This window comes from Phyllobates terribilis, unplaced genomic scaffold (assembly GCF_046119375.1).
Source record: "Phyllobates terribilis strain yellow unplaced genomic scaffold, ASM4611937v1 Scaffold_2__4_contigs__length_985480577, whole genome shotgun sequence".
NCBI classification, from domain to species: domain Eukaryota; kingdom Metazoa; phylum Chordata; class Amphibia; order Anura; family Dendrobatidae; genus Phyllobates; species Phyllobates terribilis.
The window spans coordinates 219551836-219563822 of record NW_027362762.1 but is presented as its reverse complement, the minus strand read 5'-3'; the positions used below and the strand labels follow the sequence as shown (position 1 = coordinate 219563822).

General features: G+C 45.1%; 1 protein-coding gene across 1 annotated transcript in view; it reads left to right on the top strand.

The window, feature by feature from the left end:
- Positions 1-10253: 10253 nt before the first annotated feature.
- The window catches only part of DGKH (diacylglycerol kinase eta), a 267651-nt gene continuing 265917 nt past the window's right edge, over positions 10254-11987 (top strand). The window contains exon 1 of the mRNA XM_073663912.1: positions 10254-10555. Within this exon, the coding sequence (XP_073520013.1) occupies positions 10499-10555 (57 nt within the window). The 5' untranslated portion in view covers positions 10254-10498. The remainder of the gene's footprint in view (positions 10556-11987) is intronic.

The following is an 11987-nucleotide window of genomic DNA, read 5'->3' as shown; positions in this document are numbered from 1 at the left end:
GGAAAATAGGAAAAAAATGTGGTTATAATGCACTGTTATGGGGGGGGTCTGCTGTTGACACTGTTATAGGGGTAATGTACCCCAATTCTATACTAATATCCCCCATCCTGAGAGATATATATATATATATATATACACACACATACACCAAAAGTTTGGACACACCTCATTTAAAGATTTTTCTGTATTTTCATGACTATGAAAATTGTACATTCACTCTGAAGGCATCAAAACTATGAATTAACACATGTGGAATTATATGCTTAACAAAAAAGTGTGAAACAACTGAAAATAAGTCTTATATTCTAGGTTCTTCAAAATAGCCAACTTTTGCTTTGATGACTGCTTTGCACACTCTTGGCATTTTCTTGATGAGCTTCAAAAGGTAGTCACCGGAAATGATTTTCACTTCACAGGTGTGCCCTGTCAGGTTTAATAAGTGGGATTTCTTGCCTTATAAATGGGGTTGGGACCATCAGTTGTGTTGTGCATCAGTCTGGTGGATACACAGCTGATAGTCCTACGGAATAGACTGTTAGAATTTGTATTATGGCAAGAAAAAAGCAGCTAAGTAAAGAAAAACGAGTGGCCATCATTACTTTAAGAAATGAAGGTCAGTCAGTCCGAAAACTTGGGAAAACTTTGAAAGTGTCCCCAAGTGCAGTTGCAAAAACCATCAAGCACTACAAAGAAACTGGCTCACATGAGGACCGCCCCAGGAAAGGAAGACCAAGAGTCACCTCTGCTTCTGAGGATAAGTTTATCCGAGTCACCAGCCTCAGAAATCGCAGGTTAACAGCAGCTCAGATTAGAGACCAGGTCAATGCCACACAGAGTTCTAGCAGCAGACACATCTCTACAACAACTGTTAAGAGGAGACTTTGTGCAGCAGGCCTTCATAGTAAAATAGCTGCTAGGAAACCACTGCTAAGGACAGGCAACAAGCAGAAGAGACTTGTTTGGGCTAAAGAACACAAGGAATGGACATTAGACCAGTGGAAATCTGTGCCTTGGTCTGATGAGTCCAAATTTGAGATCTTTGGTTCCAACCACCATGTCTTTGTGCGACGCAGAAAAGGTGAACGGATGGATTCTACATGCCTGGTTTCCACCGTGAAGCATGGAGGAGGAGGTGCTTTGCTGGTGACACTGTTGGGAATTTGTTCAAAATTGAAGGCATACTGAACCAGCATGGCTACCACAGCATCTTACAGCGGCATGCTATTCCATCCGGTTTGCGTTTAGTTGGACCATCATTTATTTTTCAAACAGGACAATGACCCCAAACACACCTCCAGGCTGTGTCAGGGCTATTTGACCAAGAAGGAGAGTGATGGCATGCTACGCCAGATGACCTGGCCTCCACAGTCACCAGACCTTAACCCAATCGAGATGGTTTGGGGTGAGCTGGACCGCAGAGTGAAGGCAAAAGGGCCAACAAGTGCTAAGCATCTCTGGGAACTCCTTCAATCCTTCAAGATTGTTGGAAGACCATTTCCGGTGACTACCTCTTGAAGCTCATCAAAAGAATGCCAAGAGTGAAAATCAGTCATCAAAGCAAAAGGTGGCTACTTTGAAGAACCTAGAATATAAGACATATTTTCAGTTGTTTCACAGTTTTTTGTTAAGTATATAATTCCACATGTGTTAATTCATAGTTTTGATGCCTTCAGTCTGAATGTACAATTTTCATAGTCATGAAAATACAGAAAAATCTTTAAATGAGAAGGTGTCCAAACTTTTGGTCTGTACTGTACATGGCCCCCAATCCAGTATATATGGCCCTCATCCTAATCCTGGTATGCATGGCCCCCTCATTCCCATCCTGGAATGCATGGCCCCCTCATTCCCATCCTGGTATATATGGCCCCCTCATTCCCATCCTTGTATGCATGGCCCCTTCATCCCCTTCCTGGTATGCATGGCCCCTTCATCTCCATCCTGGTATGCACTGTCCCCTAATACCCATCCTGGTTTGCATGGCCCCCATCCCCATCCTGGTATGCATGGCCCCCCATCGCCATCCTGGTATCCATGGCCCTCCCATCCCCATCCTGGTATTCAAGCCCCCCATCCCCATCCTCGAATGCATGGCCCCCCATCCTGGTATCCATATCCTCCCCATCCCCATCCTGGTAAGCATGGCTCCCCATCACTGCACACATGATAAAATAAAAGGATTATATTCACCTTCATTGAAGTAGGGGCCTCCTGAAGTGACCATGTAATTACAAATCTGATGAGAACCAGCCAAAATGCTAAGATTCGTATACACAGAAGCACAGAAGTACAGGGGCTTCCTCTGTTTAACAGACTCAACTTTCTCTATTCAAAGGATTGTCTGAGACACTTTGGAGCCAGTGATCAGTGATGAATATTGGGGTTTGCATCGATCCGAATTCTATGGAAGATATATTTTCGGTGTCATAGTGAAGGTATAAACATAACGCATTCACTCACATTATTGTAAGGCCATTCTAACCCATCCAACCCATCCGATGGATGATGCTATCCATGTAATGTTTCAAATCGCAATAGGAAACATGACAACATTATCTACCGACTGGGACCTCCAGGGCGAAGATATCCTGAAAGTTAGGGATCTCATAAAATTCTAACAGACCTAGCACATCTCACAACCAGGCCCCATATGAGCTCACCAAGAGGAGGTATGGGTGAATAACCTTAATGTAATAAAAATGAGAGTTTGGGTGTCTGTCATTGTCCATTCTGGAAGAAATAGTTCGCTATGACAGTGTTCCATTTTCCTAATCGGAGCACTTCACTCCATAAAGATAAGAGACATTCCTGCAACATCAGGTTTAGTACTTCGCTTTCGTTATTCATTATTATTTCATGTAATTGTATATACTGTATTGTTTTGTTTCCATTTTGTATAATTTTTATATTTTCTATAAACACTGCCTATCTTTCCAGATTAAATCTATAAAATTTAATAGCTCTGTTCCTCTTGCTCCGTAAACCGCACCCCTGAAGCTAAATGATACCTTTAACGTGTGTCCAATCATCTTGTATAAACGATTGGCAGTGGCAGCTAGTAGTTATTTTGTTATTGTGGAGTTGGCAGTGACTGCACTGGGGTATAATATTATATATATATATATATATATATATATATAAATAATATTCCATTGGTTAGAATCTGAGTTGTATATACCATACGCTCCCTTTAAGTTCCCCAATAAGTGACCTAGTAGTGGAAGTAGCCGCAGCCTCATACATGACTCGACAGTCAATTGCATAATTGTCCTGATGATTGAAGGTGTAACGCCAATGCCGACATCCCTGCATGGACCCTCCTCTTGGCAGGGATGCCGACAAGCTCACTGCCCCGGCCGCGCGGCGGTGTCCCTGTTCCATGCTGTGGCTTCCTGCTTCTCTGGGCCTGCAAACGACACGCAGGTCTCCCGGCGCCGCACCTAGTTGCCGTGCTTCCCTATTCTTAAAGGGCAGCGTGCGCACTTTGGAAATGCCCCCAGACAATAGCTGGGAGGCATCAGGTATATAAGGAACCCTGCCCAGTAGGGAGGTGCCTGAGCAACCCCTATAGTTTCCCTATTTAGTGTGTGTGAAACTAGTATGTTGCCAGGTGCCTGTCCTTGAGTCCTGTATTGTTTGAATCTGAACCTGTCCCTGAAACCTATGTTGTCTGAACCAGAACTTGTCCCTGAAACCCGTGTTCTCTGAACCAGAATCTGTTTCTGAAACCCTTGTCTGAACCAGAACCTGTTCCTGAAAGCAGTGTTGTCTGAATTAGGACTAGTGACAGTCATCTCTGGTGATCCAAAATCCATACTGTACTGGCTCTGATATCTGTTATACAAGTATCCGAATCCTGTCCTGCCAGTGACTCTGAGTCCAGGACTGTATTCCTGACCCTTGGGGTCAGCTGCTACACTTCTGGGGACTACCCAAGAGTGGTACCTGGAGGCTGCAGCACAAGCCTAACCCCATCTTCAGGAGCTCTAGCGAAAACCAGGTAGCCGCCGAGCCACGTCCCTCCTGGGCAAACGCCCGGTTTGTGGCACAGTGGCTCCAAGATCCATGAGTGTGACAAGAGGCAGCGGAGTTGCGTCCCCTGACAAACTGGTGATAGCGGTGGAATCTGTGTGATCTCCCCAGTGTTGTCTTTGACAAACTGGTGGCAGCGATGGTTCTGCGCGACATCCCTGGCAGCTATCCTTGACATGTCAAGTGGTGGCAGCAGTGGGATCTGCACAACTCCCCCTGCTGTTATCCTTGACAAATTGTTGACAGCAGTGGGATCTGTGCGACCTCTTGTTTCCTCCTTTACACCAACAACATCTGAAACATGATTTCATTGCTGTTTGCCGCAATGTTGACATTAGAGTTCCGTTGCTCCAGCTGGGCCCCAATGTCAGGTGGCCAGGCCGGTATGTTGATTGTGAATTTCTTTAAAATATCAAGTCAATATTATTTTTCATCCATTTCGTGGGACCCTTAGGTCGGTGCCTAGTATGCCTAATTGGTAATCCAGTACTATAAACAGCTTTTCTAACAATATCTTTCAAATCATATCATTAAGATAAAGTAATATTAAGCTGAAATTTTGATAAATTTACAATATTAGGTGATTTATTCTTGTGAAATATTTGCAGATTTACACATGGATAATAAATATATGGAGCTGGCCATGACTATTACATTGATGACCTCACCTTGAGTGGGAGAGGACTTTGTCCCTGATTTGCCTAATTTTTGCAGCAATATTTTGGTTTGGGTGGTGGTGGACCGTTTCAGCAAAATGGTTCATGTGGTTCCACTTCAAACATTACCTACTGCTAAGAGTTTAACTATGTTGTTCACTTCTTACATTGTTAAATTTCATGATGTTCACAAGAACATTAGACAGACAGAAAGGATGAACCAAGAGGTAGAATAAAATAACAGTACCTCTACGGCTACTGGGACGTCGCCTTGTTTTTTGCAGTGGGGGTTTTCATTCAATATTTGGGAATTTTTCAGGTTTTCAACACTCCGTGCCAGAGGAGAGATTTTCTTCCCGATTGATTAAAGTCTGGAGGGAAGTCGAAAGGGGTCTTTTGATAACTAGATACCTGGCCAGAAAGGGTGCTAACCGCAGATGTAGAATAATATAATAATTTGTATTTTTATAGCGCCAACATATTCCACAGCACTTTATATTTTAGAGGGGACTTGTACAGACAATAAAAGACATTACAGAATAAAGATAATCACATAAATCAACAGATACCCGGAGGAGTGAGGACCCTGCTCGCAAGCTTACAATCTATGAGGAAATAGGGGAGACACGAAAGACTGATGGTAACAATTGCTTGTATTGTACGGTCAGCCATCAATGTAATAAATAGGGTAATCACATAATGTTTAATGAACCAGTCACCAACCAGTATTAGAACAAGTAGAGACACAGTAGTCTAAGTGATGGGATGTGTGAACAGAAGATATGAGGGACCAGATTTGGAAGGAAGTTTTGTATGGAGGGAAAAAAAGGGGTAGTTGTTAGGCAGGTGAGGTGATAGGCCAGTCTAAAGAAATGAGTTTTTAGGGCAAGCTTAAAACTGTGGGTATTGGGGATTAATCGAAGAGTCCTGGGTGCTACGTTCCAAAGAATTGGTGCAGCACGTGAGAAGTTTTGGAGATGGGAGTGGGAGGTCCGGATTATTGAGGATGTTAATCTTAGGTCATTAGCAAAACGGAGGGCACGGGTAGAGTGGTAGACTGAGACGAGAGGAGAGAGGAGAAAGGTCCCTGTCTTTAGGGTGGGGAGTTTCTGTGGTTGTGCTCAAAAAATCTATGTTTTAAAGTTGCATCTAAGAAATTTTCCCCCAAATTTATAGGTCCTTATAATATTATTAAATTTTGAATCCTGTGACGGTTAAACTTCAACTCCCTGTGGCTTGGAAGATCAATAATTCCTTTAATTCTTCTATTTTAAAAAGACTTGAGGGGACACCTGGTCCTCAAGACATAATTGATGTGGATTTTTAGGGGGATCGGAAGTATGAGGTAAATCGAGTTCTGGGTTACAGGTGAGTCAGGCACCATTTACAGTAGCTCGTCAAGTGGAAGGGTTATGGTCCTGAAGATAACTCCTGGTTTAAAATGGAGGAACTTCATACGGATCACCTGCTGTATACACATGACAGAGCACCCATGAAACTGCTGTACATACATTACATAGGAGACATTGAGACTGCTATATGCATCATAAGATACACTGGTTCTGCTGTATATAGATTACATAGGATACATTAACTGCTGTATATATGTGACGCACTGCTGTGCATGGAGCCACAGATCCTGGAGGGGTGCATTAAAGGATTTCTCAACAAGAGCATACACACACCTCGACCCTACCTCAGTCCACCAGAGGGAGCCCGGATAGGGATATATAAAGGAGGGTGGAGTTAGAGAGCTAGTTAGTTCTCCTCAGGAAGTGAGTGGAGACAGAACAGTCTGGAGTCCAGAGCCAGTTCCTGCAGAGTGAGACACAGAGAAACAGGTCAGTCTGCAATGGAGCTCAGTCAGACTCAAGCAGCTCGAGTTAAGCGAGCTAGGAGCGTTGCTGACGCTCAGAGAGCAGCAGAAGAGGCAGCCAGCTAACTGCCAGTGTGTATAGCCTAGTGAGGGCCCGAGTAGGCCGAAGTTTAGAGGAGCGAGTAGCATTGGGGGCAGAGGAGCATTACCAGATCACCCCAGAAACCATATACCAGACACCGGGTCCGAGTCTGCAGGGATTCTTTACACCCAGCAGAAGACAACCGGAACCCCTGGCGAACTACATGTCCCAGGAATACCAAATGCTGACTGTTATACCAGGGTCAGGAGTTACCGAGGCCCCATATACCAGGGAGTGTGTACTCCAACAGAGGGCCCTACCACAGGATCAGCCGGTGCAGAACAGAGACTAAGTTAGGCCTAGCTCCAGGCAGGCCAGAGACTAACACTAAGCGGCGAAGAAACAGGAGACCCTACACCTGCTCACTGGGGAGAGTCCTGCAGTGCACCCCTCACCCTACAGTGCTCCGGACGGTACCTGCATTTCCACCAGTAAAAGGTACAGAAGCAAACCGTGTGTGTGTGTCCCCTGTTCTTCCTTGGACCCGGCTGGGTCACTGCCATATTGTGCACCTCGTCAAACATCACTGCCCTGAGGCCTAGCTCCACCTGTGGGGAGCTACACCATCAAAGCTGCCGTAACACCGGCCTCAGTGGACTGCTCCGCAGTGCTGGTAATCCTCACCAGACACCACAGGTGGCGTCACGAACTTTGACATTTCATTTTTCCCCTTTTTAAGAGAGACCCCAGGGTACGGGCCTGGGAGCCGACCACCGCGACTTCCCCCAAGACCAAGCATTAAGGCCCGGGCGCCGAGTAATCCCCATTCCCTGGGCGCCACATATACATCAAATAGGAGACACTGAGCCTACTGTATGCATCAAATAGGAAACAAAGACTGCTGTATGTGTGATTGGATACACCGAGACTGCTGTAGTTAAATAAAATAGGAGACACTGAGGCTGCTGTATGCTTCATTGGATACACTGAGATTGAGGTATATTGATTTACCTGGAGATGCAAAACTACAGAGCTGCAACAGCAGGTGTGGGACAGGAGGGTGGAGCGCGCTAACTGCGCCCACAGAGAATGTCAGTGAATGGTCAAGTCAGACTTACCTAGTCTTCTGTATGCGGTAGCAGTGTTTAGTACTGAATGCTGCGTGCACACACACGGTTCCCTGCACATAAATTAAATGGCCAGTGACCCACTAATGTGTTTAACTACTTTCACCCTCTGGAAATCTGTGTTGGGCTGCAATAATAGTCATCCTGGGCCGCATGCAGCCCACAGGTAGGACACCCATGGCTTAGACATTTTGGCAAGATTAGGACCTATATTGTACTGCACCAGGAGAAACCCAGGGTCCAGTGTACTACAATAAGGTCTGATAATGGTTCATCCTGGTACTGAACAGTAATGTTGGCTATCACATGGAGAGTTTTGTGGCCCTCCAAGGATATGTCTTCCTACTGCCTGGTGCAGTCGTTCCTTCCAGTGCAGGACAATACCCGGTCTCATGAGGCAAGAATGTCTAGGAAGTTCCTTGTTGATGAAGGAACTGATACAATTGACTGGCTCCCATGTTCACAGACCTAAAACCAAAATAAAACCTCTAGAACATTATGTATTAGTGCATCTAAAGATGCCAAGTAATGTTAAAGTAATGTTAACCCCTTCACCCCCGGGCAATTTTCCATTTTTGCGCTTTTTTTTGCTCCCCTTCTTCTCAGAGCCATAACTTTTTTATTTTTCGATCAATATGGCCGTGTGAGAGCTTATTTTTTGCGGAACAAGTTGTACTTTTGAACGACACCATTGGTTTTACCATATCGTGTACTGGAAGACAGGAAAAAAATTCCAAGTGCGGTCAAATTGCAAAAAAAGTGCAATTCCACAGTTTTTTATTACCACGTTCACTATATGGTAAAACTGACCTGCCATTATGATTCTCTAGGTCATAACAAGTAGTGTTGAGCGAATTTGTTCGGTATTTCAAATTCAGGTTCGTGTTCGGGGTTCTGGCTTGTTCGCGCCAAAAAAAATTGGCTCCGCCCATGAACATCCCTGATTTGCCACACGGTCATGTAGATCTGCTTGACAGCGTGGCAAATCAGGGATGTTCATGGGCGGAGCCGATTTTTTGGCACGAACAAGCCGGAACCCCGAACACAAACCCAAATTTGAAATGCTGAACAAATTCGCTCAACACTAATTACGAGTTCGTAGATAACAAACATGTATAGGTTCTTTTTTATTTAAGTGGTGAAAAAAAATCCAAAGTTTGTAAAAAATAAAAAAGTCGCCATTTTCTGAGACCCATATCGTCTCCATTTTTCGGGATCTGGGGCCAGGTGAGGGCTTATTTTTTGCGTGCCGAGCTGACGTTTTTATTGATACCATTTTGGGGTAGATACGATGTTTTGATCGCCCATTATAGCATTTTATTGCAATGTTGCGGCGACCAAAAAAACTTAATTCTGGCGTTTTAATTTATTTTCTCGTTATGCCGTTTACCGATCTGATTAATTATTTTTATATATTGATTGGGCAATTTTGAACACAGCAATACCAAATGTGTATATTTGATTTATTTTATTGTTTTATTTTGAATGGAGCGAAAGGTGGGTGATTTAAACTTTTTATATATTTTTTTTATATTTTTAAACATTTTTTTTTACTTTTTACTTGCTTCAATAGTGTCCATGGGAGACTAGAAGCTGTGATTATCAGATCGCCTGTGTGTAGCAGAAATGCTGACTTGCTATGAGCACTGACCGCTCAGTGTCCCAGCAATGACAACCGCAGGGGTCTCCTACAGACCCCGGGTTGTCATGCCAACCCATCGGCGACCCGCAGTCATGTGACACAAGCGCCGATGGGCGGGACTTATGACGTTCCTTCTGCAGCGGCCATCCACCTGCTGCTGTTATAGGCACATGACAGCTGATCAGATCAGCGGTCATGTTCCCGGAAAAGTGCGGGCACATCGCCGGAGCCCGCACCAAAGGGAGAGACCCGACATGTACGGCGCATGTCCGAAAGGGTTTAAAGATTGTCCAGAAGTTGACTGATGCCCCGACCCACTGCAATGACTAAAGACAGCAGTCTGAAACGCATTGGCTATATTCTGTACTGAACCTGCGATTTTTATTTTTTTCTTCAATAGTGTTTTTATAAAGATCTTAATGCTGGAATATCCCTTTTTCCGACAATCAAACCAGATTGTGATAAGCTCCAAGCACTGATCAGGTAAGTATGGGCAGTCTTCAGTCAGGATTTGGCCCAGAAGACGATACCCAGCAGCCAGGGCAAAGGTCAGAAGACATGAAAAATGAGGGACAACGCTGTAGATAATGAGTCTTTACATAAACTTGATATATTTGTCAATAAAAGAGTGAAAACTTGTGAAATCTTATAATCGTACTTTAGTAACCATAGAAACAAAGATGTAAAAACACTGAAGCAACAACTTTTGGCCAGCACCGTAGACAGGGATGGTCTCCCATTGTGACCTCCATGTGCCGGAGCAGCTGTGAGCGGATGGTGAGGGGGCTCCCCGGGGTGGTAACTCGCCAGGCGGCTGCTGTGTCCCCCGGGACCGCCATGTAGTCTCTGCTGGAGGAGGGAGACTGGCAGGAAAAAGGGCAGACAGTGGACGGGACTGGAGCGGGGCGGGGAGAAGGAGGGAAGACGCTGCAGCCTGAAGAGTAGGAAGATGAGGAGAAGGAGTGTCAGCGGCACCGGAGGAGCGGGAAGCACGGAGCTCTGCACCCCGGGGCCGTGAGCTGCCAGGACCGAGGACGCTGTGCCCGGAGCGGTGCCGGGACCGCCAGTGTCAGGCGCTGTACCTCCTGCCGGGACCGGCTGAGCCTTGTTTCTTCCTGACACCTCTGGCGGTTTCCTGGGGGGATGATGGAGCACACATATCCTTCCTACAGCGGCCGGAGCCCGGTGTGGGAGGAGATGGTGGGTACTGGGGCACGGAATGCCACCGCTGCGGGGTGCTAGGGACTGGAGGAACTTAGTGTCCGCTGTGTGACTGCTGCACGGACCGGGGCAGGGTGTGGGTAGCGGGAGCTGGCAGCTAGTGCCTGGTCCTGTGGTGGGAACTGGCAGGCAGGCTGGAGGGGCATCAGTGTGGCAGCTGGGTCGTGTACTCGGGGCGGGCTGCCAGGCTGCTTGTGGCATGTATGACTCGCACTGGCGGATGTGCCACTTCCCATCTGTCCCAGCTGCTAGGGTGCACTGGCACTGTGTACTGGGGAGTGTTAGTAATGGGCTGGGTCAGTACAGAGGTATATACTGACTTGTACCTTGGTTACAATGGGCTGCGAGTGATTATTGGTTCTTATGGACTAGTACAGTATGCCAGGCAATATTCATTGGTTTTTATGGACCAGTACAGCATGCCAGGCATAATCCAAGGATTCTTATGGACTAGTACAGTATGCCAGGCAATATCCAATGGTTCTTATAGACTTGATACTGCCTGGTATACTGTACCAATGGTTCTTATGGACTGGTACAGTATGCTAGGCAGTATTCAGTGGTTAGAGTGGACTGGTACAGTATGCCAGGTAGTGTCCAATGCCTATAGTGGACTGGTACAGCTCATCGGTATAGTAGTTTACTAGATACACACTGAATACTGAGCTTAGTATTTTTTTTCTTTGGACTGGTACCATTACGCTGGTTCTCTCCTGGACACCAATTTTTGTTTGTGTCACTTGTCAAGGGAGCAGAACATCAAGACCTCTCATGATAAACTAGTGCTTTATATTAAGACTTAAAAGGTCCAAAATGTAAATTCTCAGATGTTTTGTCAGTGTACTGCATGAATTTGAATCACCACTGATTTTTAGAAAAAAAAGCGCTACAAGGCTCCTCAGTCTTCAAACCACCCAGATTATTGTGTCAGCGATTGTCATTTATGAAAAATGTGCCCAGGGGCTTCATAGATTTGGAAATCAGCAGAGGAACAACCTCACAGACTCCATGATGTGATCTGCCGACACTTCTGCCTGGTATGTCACAGATATAATTTGGGTGAATTTTAAAAATAAGCAATATTGAGAATAACAGTTTAAAAGTTAAGGGTGAGGTTAGGTTTTACTTCAAAATATGGTCACCTTTACAATTTTAATTTTTTGGCTGTAGATTTTTGCAGGTTTAAGGGCATGTTCATACTTGTGTCCTGTTTTTTTTTTATGATAGAAGCTATAACCCTCTATCAGATCTGTTATATGATGGATCACTCTGGTCTACATTGCGGTCTGTTGGCTTCAGTTGTTGACATATATGCAGTATTATTCTTTGTTTCTAGTCTGATGGCAATTAGGAAAATATAAATAGATCCTAAAAAGGTGTTTATTACCCACAAAAAAAGTGTGGTCAAGAG